Source organism: Neophocaena asiaeorientalis, unplaced genomic scaffold (assembly GCF_003031525.2).
Source record: "Neophocaena asiaeorientalis asiaeorientalis breed wild unplaced genomic scaffold, Neophocaena_asiaeorientalis_V1.1 scaffold152, whole genome shotgun sequence".
Lineage (NCBI taxonomy): Eukaryota > Metazoa > Chordata > Mammalia > Artiodactyla > Phocoenidae > Neophocaena > Neophocaena asiaeorientalis.
The window spans coordinates 10,219,166-10,235,778 of NW_020185338.1; the positions used below are offsets into that span (position 1 = coordinate 10,219,166).

General features: G+C 43.2%; 1 protein-coding gene across 2 annotated transcripts in view; it reads left to right on the forward strand.

The window, feature by feature from the left end:
• The window catches only part of STON2 (stonin 2), a 146,478-nt gene that overhangs the window by 53,211 nt on the left and 76,654 nt on the right, over positions 1–16,613 (forward strand). For both annotated transcript variants that reach the window (XM_024736318.1, XM_024736319.1), the window contains exon 4: positions 7,629–7,823. In XM_024736318.1, the coding sequence (XP_024592086.1) occupies positions 7,629–7,823 (195 nt within the window). The remainder of the gene's footprint in view (positions 1–7,628; positions 7,824–16,613) is intronic.

The window sequence follows — 16,613 nt, forward strand, 5'->3', positions numbered from 1 at the left end:
GGCTCCGGACACGCAGGCTCAGCGGCCATGGCTCACGGGCCCAGCCGCTCCGCGGCATGTGGGATCTTCCCGGACCGGGGCACGAACCCGTGTGCCCTGCATCGGCAGGCAGACTCTCAACCACTGTGCCACCAGGGAAGCCCAATAGTTTTGATATCTACTTATGGAGTTATTTTTGGTTACCCTCCTTGAGATACTTTGTGATTTTTTTAATCTGACAAATAAAATCTTTTATAAATTCTGGGAAATTCTCAGCCAGCGTTTTTTCAGATATTGCCTTCATTCTCTCTCTCTTCTCTTTAGGAACTCAGGTTAGATATCTATGGGACCTTCTCACTCTATCCTCCATGGCTTTTACTCTCTTTCCACTATCAAAGTGGAAATACTTCGACCAGGTTCTCAGACTGGAAGTTTTTCTGACCACACAAGCAGTTTTAGCTGCAAACCCCTATATGGGACAGCTTGTGGTTATAAAATCTCGGATTTCTTTTTTTTCCCCCTCTATCTTGCACCCTTAGCATGGGTTTACTAGTGGGGGTTATTCCTAATTTACCCTTTAACTGAGCCCTTTGAGAATTCTAGCTTTAGGCACCAGATCTTCTGTTAGATTTTCCATCTTGGGTAAGTCCTAGGTTTTTTTCCCTTTGCCTTGTCAGGGAGGAAGAAATTTTCCTCTACCCTTCTAGGTTCTTCAGACTGGTCTAAGAATTAAATTAACGTGAGACAGATTAACAGGAGAAAATCAAACGATTTTGATTAATGACACGTATACATGGGAGAGACCGAGAAAAACTGAGTAACTTGTCTTAATGGCTGAAGCCCTCACCTTATATACCATCCTTAGCTAAAGACGAAAGAGGATGTTGAGGGTGGTGAGTCTTTGGTGGGAGATGACCAGGAAAAGCAGAGTAAACAAGGCTGATTATGATGCAGATTTAAGTCCAAACCTTCTCCACTGATAAGAGTTTCTGGAGATTTGGTCATCCTCCTCTTGGTATGAGGTACAGCCTGAGGGACAAACCCTTACAAATAAGATTTCCCTTACAAATGGAAATTTTTTTTACAAAAGGTTAACTCTTACTTGGTTTTCAGAGTACTTCTCATGTCTGCTGTTTCTTAGAAAATGATCAGTTTAAGACAATTAATATGCCACAGAGACATATTTTAGGGTGGCAAATTCTGTTCCCCTACACCTTCACAAGAGATTGAAAAAACTCAAACTTAAGAGTCTCCCTGGTTTGTACAAAATCCTCAGGGTATAAAAATCAGGTTGTGTGCTCTGCTTACCATTTCTGGGTTCCAGCTTTTTTCACTCGGCCTCTGAAAACTCTTTACTTTCTTGCTTACCCTGTAATGTATTGTAAATATTGTTGTTAACGTTTTACCTAATATTTTACTTTTATTTCCATAATAGTTAAGTGTCTAATCCATGATACTGTAGGAAATGGCAATCCTGTGATAAGCTTTTACAAGTCCAGCTTTGCTTTTTTAAAAAATAGTTTTATTATTATTATTATTATTGGCTGTGCTATGCAGCTTGCACAATCTTAGTTCCCCGACTAGGGATCAAAGCCAGGACCCAGTAGTGAAAGCACCGAGTCCTAACCACTGGACTCCCAGGGAATTCCCTTTGCTTTTGTTTTTTTTCTTGGTTGTTTCTTTTTATTTTCAGTGTTTAGATTTTTTCCCCTATGTTTGTGTGGGAGTTTTATTTTAACAGTCTGTATTTAATATAGAATGTCTGTGTATAGACTGTTATGGACATAACCAACAAATCCTTACTGAGTGCCTACTTTACACAAGGCACTATTCTAGAAATGGGGATTTGAAGGGTAGGAACAATAATTTTTCCTCTACCCTTCTAGGTTCTTAGCTGAGAAACCCCTGTGATAAAAAATTAACAAGAGAAAAACAAGTTTTTTTTTTAACGTCTTTATTGGAATATAATGGCTTTTCCATGGTGTGTTAGTTTCTGCTGTATAACAAAGTGAATCAGCTATACATATACATATATCCCCACATCTCCTCCATCTTGCATCTCCCTCCCATCCTTCCTATCCCACCCCTCTAGATGGTCACAAAGCACCGAGCTGATCTCCCTGTGCTATGTGGCTGCTTCCCACTAGCTATCTGTTTTACATTTGGGAGTATATATATGTCCATGCCACTCTCTCACTTCGTCCCAGCTTACCTTTCCCACTCCCTGTGGCCTCAAGTCCATTCTCTACATTTGCGTCTTTTTTCCTGTCCTGCCCCTCTGTTCTTCAGAACCTTTTTTTTTTTTAGATTCCATATGTATGTGTTAGCGTACAGTATTTGTTTTTCTCTTTCTGACTTACTTCACTCTGTATGACAGACTCTAGGTCCATCCACCTCACTACAAATAACTCAATTTTGTTTCTTTTTATGGCTGAGTAATATTCCATTGTATATATGTGCCACATCTTTATCCATTCATCTGTCGATGGACACTTAGGTTGCTTCCATGTCCTGGCTTTGTAAATAGTGCTGCAGTGAACATTGTGGTATATGATTTTTTTTGAATTATGGTCTTCTAAGGGTATATACCCAGTAGTGTGATTGCTAGGTCGTATGGTAGTTCTAGTTTTAGTTTTTTAAGGAACCTTCATACTGTCCTCCATAGTGTCTGTCTCAATTTACATTCCCATCAACAGGGCAAGAGGGTTCCCTTTTCTCAACACCCTCACCAGCATTTATTTGTAGATTTTTTGACGGCCATTAGTTTTCTTTCTTTGTGGCATCTTTGTCTGGTTTTGGTATCAGCGTGATGGTGGCCTCGTAGAATGAGTTTGGGAGTGTTGCTCCCTGTGTTATATTCTGGATGAGTTTGAGAAGGATAGGTGTTAGCTCTTCTCTAAATGTTTGATAGAATTCGTCAGTGACGCCATCTGGTCCTGGGCTTTTGTTGGTTGGAAGATTTTTAATCACAGTCTCAATTTTAGTGCTTGTGATTGGTCTGTTTATATTTTCTATTTCTATTTATTTGTAGATTTTTTGATGATGGCCATTTTGACTGGTATGAGGTGATACCTCACTGTAGTTTTGATTTGCATTTCTCTAATGATGAGTGATGTTGAGGATCCTTTCACGTGTTTGTTGGCAATGTGTACATCTTTGGAGAAATGTCTATTTAGCTATTCTGCCCACTTTTTGATTGGGTTGTTTGTTTCTTTGATATTGAGCTGCATGAGCTGCTTGTAAATTTTGGAGAGTAATCCTTTGTCAGTTGCTTCAGTTGCAAATATTTTCTCCCATTCTGAGGGTTGTCTTTTCGTCTTCTTTATGTTTTCCTTTGCTGTGCAAAAACTTTAAGTTTCATAGGTCCCATTTGTTTATTTTTCTTTTTTATTTCCATTTCTCTAGGAGGTGGGTCAAAAAGGATCTTGCTGTGATTTATGTCATAGAGTGTTCTGCCTCTGTTTTCCTCTAAGAGTTTTATAGTGTTTGGCCTTAAATTTAGGTCTTTAATCAATTTTCAGTTTATTTTTGTGTGTGGTGTTAGGGAGTGTTCTAATTTCATTCTTTTACATGTAGCTGTCCAGTTTTTCCCAACACCACTTATTGAAGAGACTGTCTTTTCTCCATTGTATATTCTTGCCTCCTTTATCAAAAATACTAGGTCTGAAGTGGGTCTCTTGTAGACAGCATATGTATGGGTCTTGTTTTTATATCCATTCAGTTAGTCTATGTCTTTTGGTTGGAGCATTTAAGCCAATGTAAGTAAATAGCTACATTTAAGGTAGCTTTTGATATGCATGTTCCTATTACCATTTTCTTAATTGTTTTGGGTTTGTTATTGTAGGTCTTTTCCTTCTCTTGTGTTTCCTGCCTAGAGAAGTTCCTTTAGCATTTGCTGTAAAGCTGGCTTGGTGGTGCTGAATTCTCTTCGCTTTTGCTTGTCTGTAAAGGTTTTAATTTCTCTGTTGAATCTGAATGAGATCCTTGCTGGGTAGAGTAATTTTGGTTGTAAGTTTTCCCCTTTTATCACTTTAAATATGTCCTGCCACTCCCTACTGGCTTGCAGAGTTTCTGCTGAAAGATCAGCTGCTAACCTTATGGTGATTCCCTTGTATGTTGTTTGTTGTTTTTCCTTTGCTGCTTTTAATATTTTTTCTTTGTATTTTAATTTTTGATAGTTTGATTAATATGTATCTTGGCCTGTTTCTCCTTGGATTTATCCTGTATGGGACTCTCTGTGCTTCCTGGACTTGATTGACTATTTATTTTACCCTATTAGGGAAGTTTTCAACTATAATCTCTTCAAATATTTCCTCAGTTCCTTTCTTTTTCTCTTCTTCTTCTGGGATCGCTATAATTCAAATGTTGGTGTATTTAATGTTGTCCCAGAGGTCTCTGAGACTGCCCTCAGTTCTTTTCATTGTTTATTCTGCTCTGTGGTAGTTATTTCCACTATTATATCTTCTAGGTCATTTATCCGTTATTCCCCTATTGATTCCTTCTAGAGAATTTTTAAATTCATTTATTGTGTTGTTCATCATTGTTTGTTTCCGCGTTAGTTCTTCTAGGCCCTTGTTAAACATTTCTTGTATTTTTTCCATTTTATATCCAAGATTTTGGATCATCTTTACTATCATTACTCTGAATTCTTTTTCAGTTAGACTGCCTATTTCCTCTTCATTTGTTAGGTCTGGTTTTTTTTTTTTTGTGGTACGCAGGCCTCTCACTGTTGTGGCCTCTTCTGTTGTGGAGCACAGGCTCTGCACGTGCGGGCTCAGTTGCCATGGCTCATGGGCCCAGCTGCTCCACGGCATGTGAGATCTTCCCGGACCGGGGCACAAACCCATGTCTCCTGCATCGGCAGGTGGACTCTCGACCACTGTGCCACCAGGGAAGCCACTGGTGGGTTTTTACCTTGCTCTTTCCTCTGCTGTGTGTTTCTCTGTCTTCTCATTTTGCTTAACTTACTGTGTTTGGGGTCTCCTTTTCGCAGGCTGCAGGTTTGTAGTTCCCATTGTTTTTGGTGTCTGCCCCCAGTGGGTGAGGTTGGTTCAGTGGGTTGTGTAGGATTCCTGGTGGAGGGGACTCGTGCCTGTGTTCTGGTGGATGAGGCTGGATCTTGTCTTTCTGGGCAGGACTGCATCCATTGGTGTGTTTTGGGGTGTCTGTGACCTTATGATTTTAGGCAGCCTCTCTGCTAATGGGTGTGGTTTTGTTCCTGTCTTGCTAGTTGTTTGGCATAGGGCGTCCAGCACTGTAACTTGCTGGTGATTGAGTGGAGTTGGGTCCTAGCGTTGAGATGGAGATCTCTGGGAGAGCTTTCCCCGTTTGATATTATGTGAAGCCAGGAGGTCTCTGGTGTACTACTGTGCTGAACTCGGCTGTCCCACTTCAGTGGCACAGGCCTGACACCCAGCTGAAGCACCAAGAGCCTGTCCGCCACACTGCTGCCTGCAGTCCCAATTTGTATAATAGGGTAAGTCCCTGGGACGTAGCTCTGAGCAGCTCCCCAGAAGTTTAATAAACATGTATACTCCTATATACGTGGGAGGTACCCCGAAAAAAAATGAATAACTCCCTGAAATGGCCCAAGCCACCACCTTAAATACTAGCTAAAGACAAAAGAGGATGTTGGGGGAGGGAATAGGCCAGTTTGGGTAAGTTACCAGGTTACCCTGGTAAACAAGGGTAAGGTTGTTTTGCAGGTTTAAGTCCAGGCCTTCTCTGCTGGTAAAGGGTCTCTAGAGATTTGGACCTCCTCCTATTCCTGGTACAGAGAGACAGCTTTACAAATGGAGATTTCCCTTATAAATGTAAATGTCCCTTACAATAGGGTAACTTTCACTGAGTTTTCAGAGCTTCTCCCTCATCAGCTGTTACTAAAATATAATAAACCTAAAATAATCCTTATGCCAAAAAGGCATATTTTGGGGTAGCAAATCCTTCTGGCCTTCAGGGCAGAAGAGTGAACAATAATTACCAAAATCCTTGCCCCCAAGGAGCTTGAATTCTAGCGAGGAAGACATGGGACATATAGGCTGTTAGAGATAACGTTAAGGAGAAATAAAGCAGAGAAGGGGACTTGCATCTTTGGAGAGAATAGCTCAGGAGAAGGTCACATTTTTACGGAAAATGGGGTGTGAGCCATAAGCATTCCAGATAGAGAAAAGATCTCTATGTTTTATAAATGCCTAAGAAAATAAAATGAAAATTATCTGTAGTTTCATATTTACACCATGTCACAGATATTGCTATTTATTTATTCATTTTCCTCTTAAATCTCAGTATCTCTTCCTGTTTCTGAACCCAACACCATAATTTCGATTCTCCAGCCAGGAGGCCTGACTGACTCTATGTTTTTGGACAAGCTCCTTAACCTCTTTGAGTCTGTTACCCCCTGTGTAAAGGAAGACCACTGTCTAACTCTCAGGACCCATGGGCAAGATGAGATAACATTGGTACGAGTGTCTGACATTTCATGGGTACTCAATAATTGCTAGTTTCTTTCTTTTTTTTTAATTCTTCCTTCCCTGTCCACACTCTTTTCAGCACTTGTTTTCAGTACTTGTCAGTAAATTTGCGATCAGATTCTTATGCAACACGGTGGAGAAACCATGTGATAGGCAATTAACCAAAGACAAATTAGGAACATTAGGAAACTTGATTTTAAAAAAAGAAACTTTCCGAAGTGGTTTTTGCTAAATTTGGTGCTCAAGGTTACAGAGATAAAGCCAAGCCCTGTGCACTTCCCCCTTAAAGATATTTTTCATTGTATGCCAGGTCAGCAGTCCTAGTAGATCTCAATTTGTATATGGAACAGTCTACAGATTCTCCAGTTACAGTCAAACTCAAGGCAAGCGGAGACATATCACATTCATATGCAAATACATCTATATTCACATTCTTATCCCTTAATCCAACCTAGCTCTAATTTTGCAGTGCAAATTGGTAAGTTTTCTTGAGAGTGTTGGTGTGCCACTAAAAATGGAGGAAATGTAAGGGTAAGGGTGAAACCGCATGTAGTTTAGGTCTGAAGGAAACCGAAACCTAGGTTTAGAAATAAAAGTAGAGCCTAGGGACTTCGCAGTGGCACAGTGGTTAAGAATCCTCCTGCCAATGCAGGGGACACAGGTTTGAGCCCTGGTCTGGGGAGATCCCACATGCTGCAGAGCAACTAAGCCTGTGTACCACAACTACTGAGCCTGCGCGCCTATAGTCCATGCTCCGCAAGAAGAGAAGCCACCGCAATGAGAAGCCCACGCACCGCAACAAAGAGTCGCTCCCGTTCGCCACAACTAGAAAAAGCCCATGGGCAGCAACAAAGACCCAAAGCAGCCAAAAAAAAAAAAAAAGTAGAGCCTAAAATCACTCATATTCTTTGGTGAGCTTATCTTTGATTTGAGGGTCATTAGACCTTAATTGTAGTACCGGTTTTGATACTGACTCACTGTGGGGTCTCAGTCAATTAGTTTTCCCTGTCTATATCATGAGTGACACTTCCTTGCCTTGTACGGCTGTTGAGATTTCATAGTGCTTGTGTTGTTTTAGTGCTTGTCTGACTTTCATAACATCAAAGTCAGACAAGCACTAAAGATAAACAAAGTACAACTATTTATACTGTATGTTTTTGGTTTTCCGTCTGTCCCCAGCCATATCATTGACCATGCCCTGCTGGACGTGCCCTTCCTTCAACTCCCTGAGGAGATGCCCTCTGCCTTCCGAGAGCAGCTGGACCACACATTCTGAAGACACCAGTAGTCCTAGTTTTGGCCCTTCGTACACAGGCCTGCAGCTCATCAGTGCTGAGGAGCAGAGTGGCCTGGCTTCCAGGGCCGACTCGACTGGTAAGATGGAGCCCCAAGCCAGAGGGCTCTGCAAATCACTTTTGGTGACCTGTTGCCACTCATCAAATCTCTGCAGCCAGCTTTGTTTGCAGAATGAGTTCAGGCATAGTCATCCAGTCAAAAAGCTAGAATCCTGAGTGGTTCAAAATTGCACTGGGGAAAAACATGCACACAGATTGGCTGGTTGGTTGGCAAGGTTATCAATACTGGGAAACCATTTGACAGTGTATCTTAAGGGGCTGTTTTCTGACTGTTCTGTACAAGTACGGTTCCCTGTCAGTTTATATTCTCCTTGGTTAACCGAACTATGTGTAATGTGAACAAGGCTGAATCTTTCATCCTACCACCCACGCACCTTCCCTATTCAGCAAAGAGGGAGGTTACATTTAAGCAGAGAAAAAGGAAATGTTATGTGAAGTGGAATGAGAATCAGGATGCAGCCACTGTGTCCAGAGTACAGATCATTTTGCAGTTCTGTTTTTTCTGTTGTGCCTGGATTGAGCTATGCACCAGTGTATAACATCCCATGTTCTCATTTATTACATTTCCGGTAGGTGTAGGGTGGAATGCTGGCTGGCTTTGCAGGTAGAATATGGGCCTGTCAGCAAGCACTGTATTATCGGTTGGGTTTAGGGCAGCATTGGAAAGATGTTGTGTGTGGTTAGTGTTTTGGTTATTTGGCCCAAGGGATTGCTTTCCTTTGAAAGTGATAGAGTTACTGATGGTTTCTCTGTAGATGAATTCACCCAGTGTGTCCAACAATATTTGTTTTTCCTTCTCAAAGGTGTGCTTTAGGAATTTGTCTCTGGATCCTTTTTCAAATTTGGGTAACATTTGTCCTCACGGTGTGTGCTACTGGGAGGTTCTACAAGTAAGAGTGATCCCTCTTGCAGACTAAAGGGTTCAGACAGGATTTGGTTTGGTATTTGATAATATTGCAAGGAATCCTAGTTTACGGTGGTCTCTCTCTCTCTCTCTTCACAAGCCACAGTTCTTTATTGCATTTTGTTTGCACTGACACACTCAGTTCTGGTTGATGCTCTGTGACGGCTGATCTTGATCAGCAGCTGAAATATGCCCTCATACCCCCCTCTCCACCCTGGGGAGCATTTCATGGATGGGAGCATCTTGTGGATGGGAAGTCACAAGCTGAGGTGGTGAGGAAGAGAGGCGGTGCTTGCCTCCCGTTTGCATCTCCTTGCTCTCAACCTCTTTGCCAAGCCTTCCCGTGGAGGAGGCTAAGAGCACGCAGACGCTGGAGTCAAGACTGCTCAGGTTCAGATCCTCCTTCTGCCATCGTGACCTTGGGCAAGATTCTTAGTATCTTTACGACTCAGTTTCCTCATCTGAAAAATGGCCGTAATAATAGTTCTTACCTCAGCCAAATTATTACTCACTCCAAGTGAGACAGTTTATGTACAGCGTCTTAACATAATGCCTGACACAGAATGAATGATCATCAAGGATGTGATTTCTTCTCTCTCCTGCCCCAGGGTTCTTATTGCTTTAGAGAAGTAGAGGTGGGCTCCTCACTGCAGCAAAAGTCAAGATCTCTAGGCTCAGGCTGTTCTTTCTGGTGGCCTCTTTACTTAGGTGAAAATTGCTTTAATTCCTAGAGGTTCAAATGATGAAGATCAGAGTCGTAGCCTGAACTGGACATTGTTAAGCTGTCCCCAAAGCTTATAATTATGTTTAGTATCTCCCTTTTCATTGAGAAAGCCTCCTGCCCTGTGTTGTTTTGGTCAGGTTCCTAGCAGGAAGCAGATGGTGCCCTCAGAGGGGTTTATCTGAAGAGAGTTTAATGAAAGAACTGCTTACAGAGGCAACAAGACCTAGATTCATGGAAGAGGGGCTGCCCCACAGGTGCTATGGCTATAGAAAGAACACCACCACTGCCAGAGACTTGGCATAGTGGGGAGAATAACTACCCAGATCTTGTGTTGGTCCTCGCATCAGCAGATCTTGTCGGAAACCAAAGGGCATGGAGCCCTGGTGACGCAGCCCGCAGCAGTCAGCCACCAGGCCACAGAGCAGGTGTAGAGAGGTGGAGAATGGCTTTGGAGTGAGGGGTGGTGGTGAAGCAAATGGAGAATAGCCAACACACTTTGGTCCCTACCAGGAACTCAATGTCCTGCAGGCTGAGGTCACTCCAGAGACACAAATGCAAAACCAGGACTAGAGAATGATGAGTGATGCTCTCGGTTCCCTCCTTCAGCAGGAGGCGGTTTCTGCAGCTACAGGGAGGCTAGAGGTGTGGCCTTTTAGCAACCGTCCTCTTTTGCAGAAGTAGTAATAATCATAGCCAGGACTTACTGAGTGTGTGCTGTGTGTCAGATGTGGATTATCTCTGCCTTTGCAAGAATCCTGCTGGCAGGCATCATTCTCATATCCTAGTTGACCCTGAGTCTGTAGAAGGTTAAGAGACTTGTCTAAGAGAACACCGCTAAGGAATGGACAAATCTGTGTCTTAGTCAAAGTTCCAAAGCCTTTTCCAGTGGCTCCCAAACCTGGCAGTGCCAGAGTCATCATGTTATCAGTTTGCTGTTACCTTCCAGACCTGCTGTACAGATAGGTGTAGAGGGAATACATATATATACCTGACCGGTGCCAACAGGGTGGAGTTCTGGCTTTGAAAAGCCTTTAACTCATCCTGGGTCCCAGGATAGAAGGAAGATAAGGAAAAACAAGGTTTAGGAGGACGACCAAGTATTTTTGAAGCCTGTGGCACTTACCCATCCACCCCAGCAATGGGGAATTTACAGATGCTTTCAGTTGAGCTATGGAGAGCTTCAAAGAAATTGATAAACATGGAAAAGTGCCCCCAGCCAGGTGGCTACCCATCCTCTGCCCAGCACCGGGCCTGTGGCACTGGCCAGCCTCTGGGAGAGCCCTACTTTGAGGCTGGATGTTTCAGTCAGGGTAAACTGAATCCCTCAGGCTGGGGAGCAGATTCTCATCCACCTCTGTCTCCCCTCCCTGGAGCTTCTCTTCCTCATCTGTGAAATGGGGCTGGGCACCCCTGCACAGGCAGGGCGACAAGGTGTGTGCAGAGGCGCTTCGTACAGTGCCCTAGGAGTAAAAAAAACAATCCTAATTGAATAGCCCTGTGCCTTATTTCCCTTTAGCCTGGGAAATGAGGGTAATTATTGCCTACTCCTTTATTGCCCCAAAGAGGACTGTAAACCATATGCGTTGTGGGATGGGATCCGAGAGGGGCTTCGCGGTCCTCAGCAGTGAGCTGGGGTAAGTGGAGAGACGCTGCGGGGTTTCAGGATGATGGGTTCCTGTGCTGAGGGCTTGGGGGTCCTTGGGAGGACCTTCCTTGGGGAGACTTCTGTCATTTATCTGCCCACTTTCGACCCCCATGTCCTTTAGCATTGCGGAGGGAAGAAGAGGGTGAAGGGAAGTTGCCCCGCCAGCCCAGGGGTTTCCCTGTGGATGCGGCTGGGGCAGATGCTCCGCGATTCATCTCCTGTGTGGAGCAGGATTATGGTGGCCCAGGGCCGGCCTGTCTGCCTGGCTCTGTTGCTCTGTACGAGGCCACAGCAAGCCATACCTCCTCGCTGTCCTTTGCGGCAGGAGTCCTGCAAGAAGCTGGCATCCCCACAGGGCAATCCCGATTCCCAGCATAATTGTGCATGGAAAGACTCTGATCAGCCTACACTTTCTTCTCGTTTTCTCACTAAGGGGATAATTAGCAGGAGGAAGGCAAACAAATCCCAAATCCCCTCACCTTGGTTAAATCACGGGGTGTGGGCAGAGCTGGAGAGCAGTGTAGAGGTTTGCTCTGGGGTTCGGCTTTTCAGTGCAAATGGCAAAAGTGGGACTAGGCAAGATCCCTAATAGCACCCCCTGTCTCCCCAGGGTCCCCTTTCCCTAGATGACAGGCACACCCTGTCATCTTCACCAGTCACAGTAGCTCTGTAATGCCCCTAGTTTTACCTGAGTTGATAAATGGTAAGAGGGTCGAAGGAATAAAAATAAGCCTTCTGCCTTGGAAGTCCATTGCAACCAAGAGAAGAGAAAACACAAAAATGTTTACAGTAGCACAAGCTGCTGTTAAGTAGTGGGCCTCCATTTTGGTTGCACAGGCTCCGGACACGCAGGCTCAGCGGCCACGGCTCACGGGCCCATCTGCTCCGCGGCATGTGGGATCTTCCCGGACCAGGGCACGAACCCATGTCCCCTTCATCGGCAGGTGGACTCTCAATACTGCGCCACCAGGGAAGCCCCTGGGTTTCTTTTATGCATAAGAAAGGTGTCGGTTTACGTGTGGGATGACGATGCTCAGGTGTATATGCAAACTGAGAAACTTGATGCTGGCTGAAGCACATAGCAGGTGTTTAATAGTTGTCTGTTGAATGGATCCTTGCATGAAAGGAGTGGGGATTCCAGGTGGTGAGAGTCATCTGCATCCCAGACATCTGTATCCCATTTGGGTTTAAGAGTCCAGCATTTCTCCCAAGTGTGTCCCATGCAGCCGCCTAAGAAAAGCCAGGATGCTGGGGCCAACGAGTTAGGTCATGACCTGCCACCTTTGTTTTTTTAAAAAATATTTATTTTATTTTTTAATTTTCGGCTGCGGCAGGTCTTAGTTGCGGCACACGGGATCTTTCGTTGCTGTGTGCAGGCTCTTTGTTGTGGTGTGCGGGCTTCTCTCGAGTTGTGGCACGAGGCTCCCAGAGCACGTGGGCTCTGTAGTTGTGGCGCATGGGCTCTGTAGTTTGCGGCATGCGGGCTCTCTAGTTGCGGCACGTGGGCTCAGTAGTTGTGGGGCACAGGCTTAGTTGCCATGCAGCATGTGGGAATCTTAGTTCCCTGACCAGGGATCGAACCCATGTCCCCTGCATTGGAAGGCGGATTCATAACCACTGGACCACCAGGGAAGTCCCCCTGCCACCTTTGCTGAAGATTCGTAACATGTATTAGCTTATTAAAGATTTTGAAAAGTCCTGAAATGATATGGTATTTATGTATGTATCTATGTATATGTATAATTTATATGTGTGTGTGTGTATATATATATATATACACACACACACATATATATATTTATATACACATACACACATATATATATTTATATACATCTACAAATCATTTTAGTCTTTCATTAACCCATAATGCCTATCTGGTTACCTGGTCAGATCTCAAGGTATAGAAACCCAAACATACATAAATTAGCAAATTTGAGTTGGAAGTGCATGCCATTGCTAAAGTGTTGGGAAACCAGAGAAACCAGAAAGAAATATTTTGACAAACTTTCCTGGATTTACAAAGGTAGCTCTACTTTGTCTCATGCTCTGCTATACCTCTTGGCCTTATTTTAAAAATTCTAATTCAATAGACTCAGGAATACATTTTGCCAAACGTTCTTTGTATTTAAGCCCTCGTGGGCTTTAAAACAAATGTAGACCAGATGTTCTTGATTTATTTGCATTTAACTGATCACAATGGAATTCTGCCAGAGCAGTAGGAGATCCCCAGGGATTTGGGCCTCTTCTTTTTTTTTCCCCCCCTCAGAAACAAGTGTTTATGATGGGTAGAAACCTATGGACTCGGGAGTTCAATTTTTGTGACAAGCACTTTTTATATGCTTAGAAAGTTTCTGTTGTCATGATTGGTTAAGGATAGAATGAGAACAGCACCAGGGCTGTGTGCCTCTTTATAAGATGTAACATGTTTCTCTGTTGCCTGTTTTGTCATAATCCTGCTGCAGCTGGTAGAACACTAGACCAGGGGGCCCAGATTCCCAGTAAACAGTAATTATCATTGTGCATGATGGGGCTACAGGGGATTCTTGTTATTCTTAAGGCACATTTGTATTTTATGATTCTTTTTCACCTTGAATATATTTTGCTTAGAAAACAAAATGAGCTAACTTATTTTAAAATTTCTTTTGCCTAACTATGAATTTCAGTGATAATTTGTATCCCTCCTGAGTAATAGTGCCCTCCTCAAAATCGAAGAACAGTAGAACATATTTTTAAAACAAATTACATCTTTTTCTCTTTCATTAACAAATAGAAATTTGGCCCCATTTCTGTTATTAGGGTGCCCCAGGATCCTTGATATTCTTGTTCCCATTAAGTTGTACATTTTGGATTTTTTTTTTTTTTTTTTGCGGTACGCGGGCCTTTCACTGCTGTGGCCTCTCGCGTTGTGGAGCACAGGCTCCGGACGCGCAGGCTCAGCGGCCATGGCCCACGGGCCCAGCCGCTCCGCGGCACGTGGGATCCTCCTGGACCGGGGCATGAACCTGTGTCCCCTGCATTGGCAGGCGGACTCTCAACCACTGTGCCACCAGGGAAGCCCTACATTTTGGATTTAAATCAGTATTTTAAAACTCTAATGATTGCTTTCTTTGAAAATTTCTTTTCAAAGAGGTTCAAAAGTTTCTCAGAAACACAAATTTTTATGGAGTAAAAACTGGTATTTTGCCAGTCATTGCAAATACAGAAAAGAGTGAAGTGTATGACATCTGTCTATGAAGAACGGATAACCTACAAATTTTTGCTGTTAAAAGGATCATTATATATAACTTAAAAAATAGTTTTTAGCTATGAAACATCTACTGTATGCTAGGAATGTGTTACACACATGCACATACACATTATCTTCATAATCTTAAGAGTAGATATTACTACCCCATTTTGTAGAAGCAGAAACACAGCTAAGGAGATTAAATGATTTGGCCAAAGTCACACAACTGAAAAGGGTAGTGTTGGGATTCAGTCCAAGCCTCTCTCCTCAGTTTCCCTGCCTGGTGCCTGGTAATGAGAGGCTGGTGTTTGTGAATGCAGTGAGTTGTGGGCAGCAGTTATAGAAAACCTTCTGGGGGCCCAGCGCTGCTTCCTCTGCATCCCGGGAGCTATGTACAAACCTCCATCATGAGTTTATCTCATTGGGTGGCAGTGACCTGTTCAGGAGTCCCCACTACACTGAGGCCTTCTTGGAAGCAGGAACCACATCATATTCATTTTATATTCCCAGAACACTGCCTGGCACGTTGAACTTACGCAGTGGATATTTGTGGAATAAATTAACTATTCTGATATAGGGCTAGAAGACCCTTGTTCCCAATCCTGTTCTCCAGTTACCTAGGCTTAAGTGTATTTGCTAATTGAAATGTAACTTCATGACAGGGAAGAACTAAAAGAGAACAGATAGGTGCAGCCAGTATGTAAATAAGACTTTTTTCCTGTGTTTTCACGTTAGTCATTTATCCAGTCGTGTCCGTTCATTTTGTTTTCCTGTTCTTATTTGGGTTTTACTATAGTCTTTTAAATTTTCTAAAAATCAATTGATGTATGTGTGTGGGTGCAGTGGGGGGTTCTCTCTCTGTCTGGGTATCTCAGAATTTCACTTACCCTGTATATTCTTTGACCAAAGCAGCCATATTTTCCTTTCCTATTTATTTAGCTCAGAGAGTGCAAAGAAGGTAATTTGGAGAAAGCTTTTCTGTGATATTGAAATAGGTCCTTGTGATTATTGAACCATCTATGTAGACCAAAATCTGAGAAAGAGTGGTAGAGTTTAAGATGCTGTGCTCCATACAGATTATCTAAACTAGATATTTTAGAAGTACTTAATAAAAAAACCTGTGACCTCCAACCAGAGATTTTGCAAGTTCCTTTTAGAATTGCTGATGCACTAGTCCTGAAGAGGAGGTGACAACTGTAGTGCCTTTTATTCATTACTTTCTGTGGTGTTCTTTGTAGTGTTATGATCTTCCTTTTATAGATGACAACACCAATGCCCAGAGCCACACATTAGTTAAGGGACAGAATTAGGATTGATGTCCAGGCTTATTGACGCTGTGCAGCTCTGCCCGTCCTGTGGCTGAGCTCTCTGCAAGGACCACTTCACTGCACCCAGTCCTACAGGGCGGAGTTTAAGAGGATGGACATGTGGACACAGGGTGGGAAGGGGAGGGCGGGACAAATTGGAAGATTAGGCTTGACATAAATACATTACCATGTGTAAGACAGATAGCTAGTGGGAACATGATATATAGCGCAGGGACCTCAGCTCGGTGAGAATGAAAATACTTCCACTTAGAAAATTAAATATGTTACTAGAGCATTTAAAAATTTCTTCTGTGCTATATGTGTTTGTTTGGGGGCTGGCCTGTTTGTTTGGGGGTTGAGTGCTGGCCTGTTTGCTTTGTGGGGGAGGCCATTGTTTCAAACATTGCTGTCATGTACTTGTGATTTTTCTCTGGCATGATGCTAGTTGCTTACTCTTTGCAGGAAGTAGATACAGAGTGATGGAAAGCCATGATCTTCTGAGTTTGACAGACCAAAGACCACTCCTGCTACTCCCCTGCTCCGTGACATTCGGCAGATTATTTAACCTCAGTGACCTTTAGTTTCCTCAACTGTAGAATGGAAATAATAGTGATAATACTGAGCTTGCAGGTTTATTTTGAGGGTTCAGTGAGACCTGGAACATAAAGCTTCTGGAATAAAATAAGGAGTAGTCATTATGATGATAGCGATATAATGCGGTTTTCAGAATTCCTCATGTTTTAGAGCTAGGACTTAGTCAATGGGAGGAAAATTCTTTTAAGTTGTGGGAAAACGGCCAAGTGGAACTCCGAAGAGGTTCTCCTTTATGTCCTTAGGTGGCTAGTTTCTGTAAACCGCCTTTACAGAAAGGCAGTTTCTTTTATTCTTTCTGTTCTCATTGACTGAAGGGTGGGCTCACTCAGCGTGCTTTTTGAAACCACTTGTGTCTATGGCATTTTTCTGCAGAATTAGAATCAGGAAGAAAAGCTTCCCTGAGAAG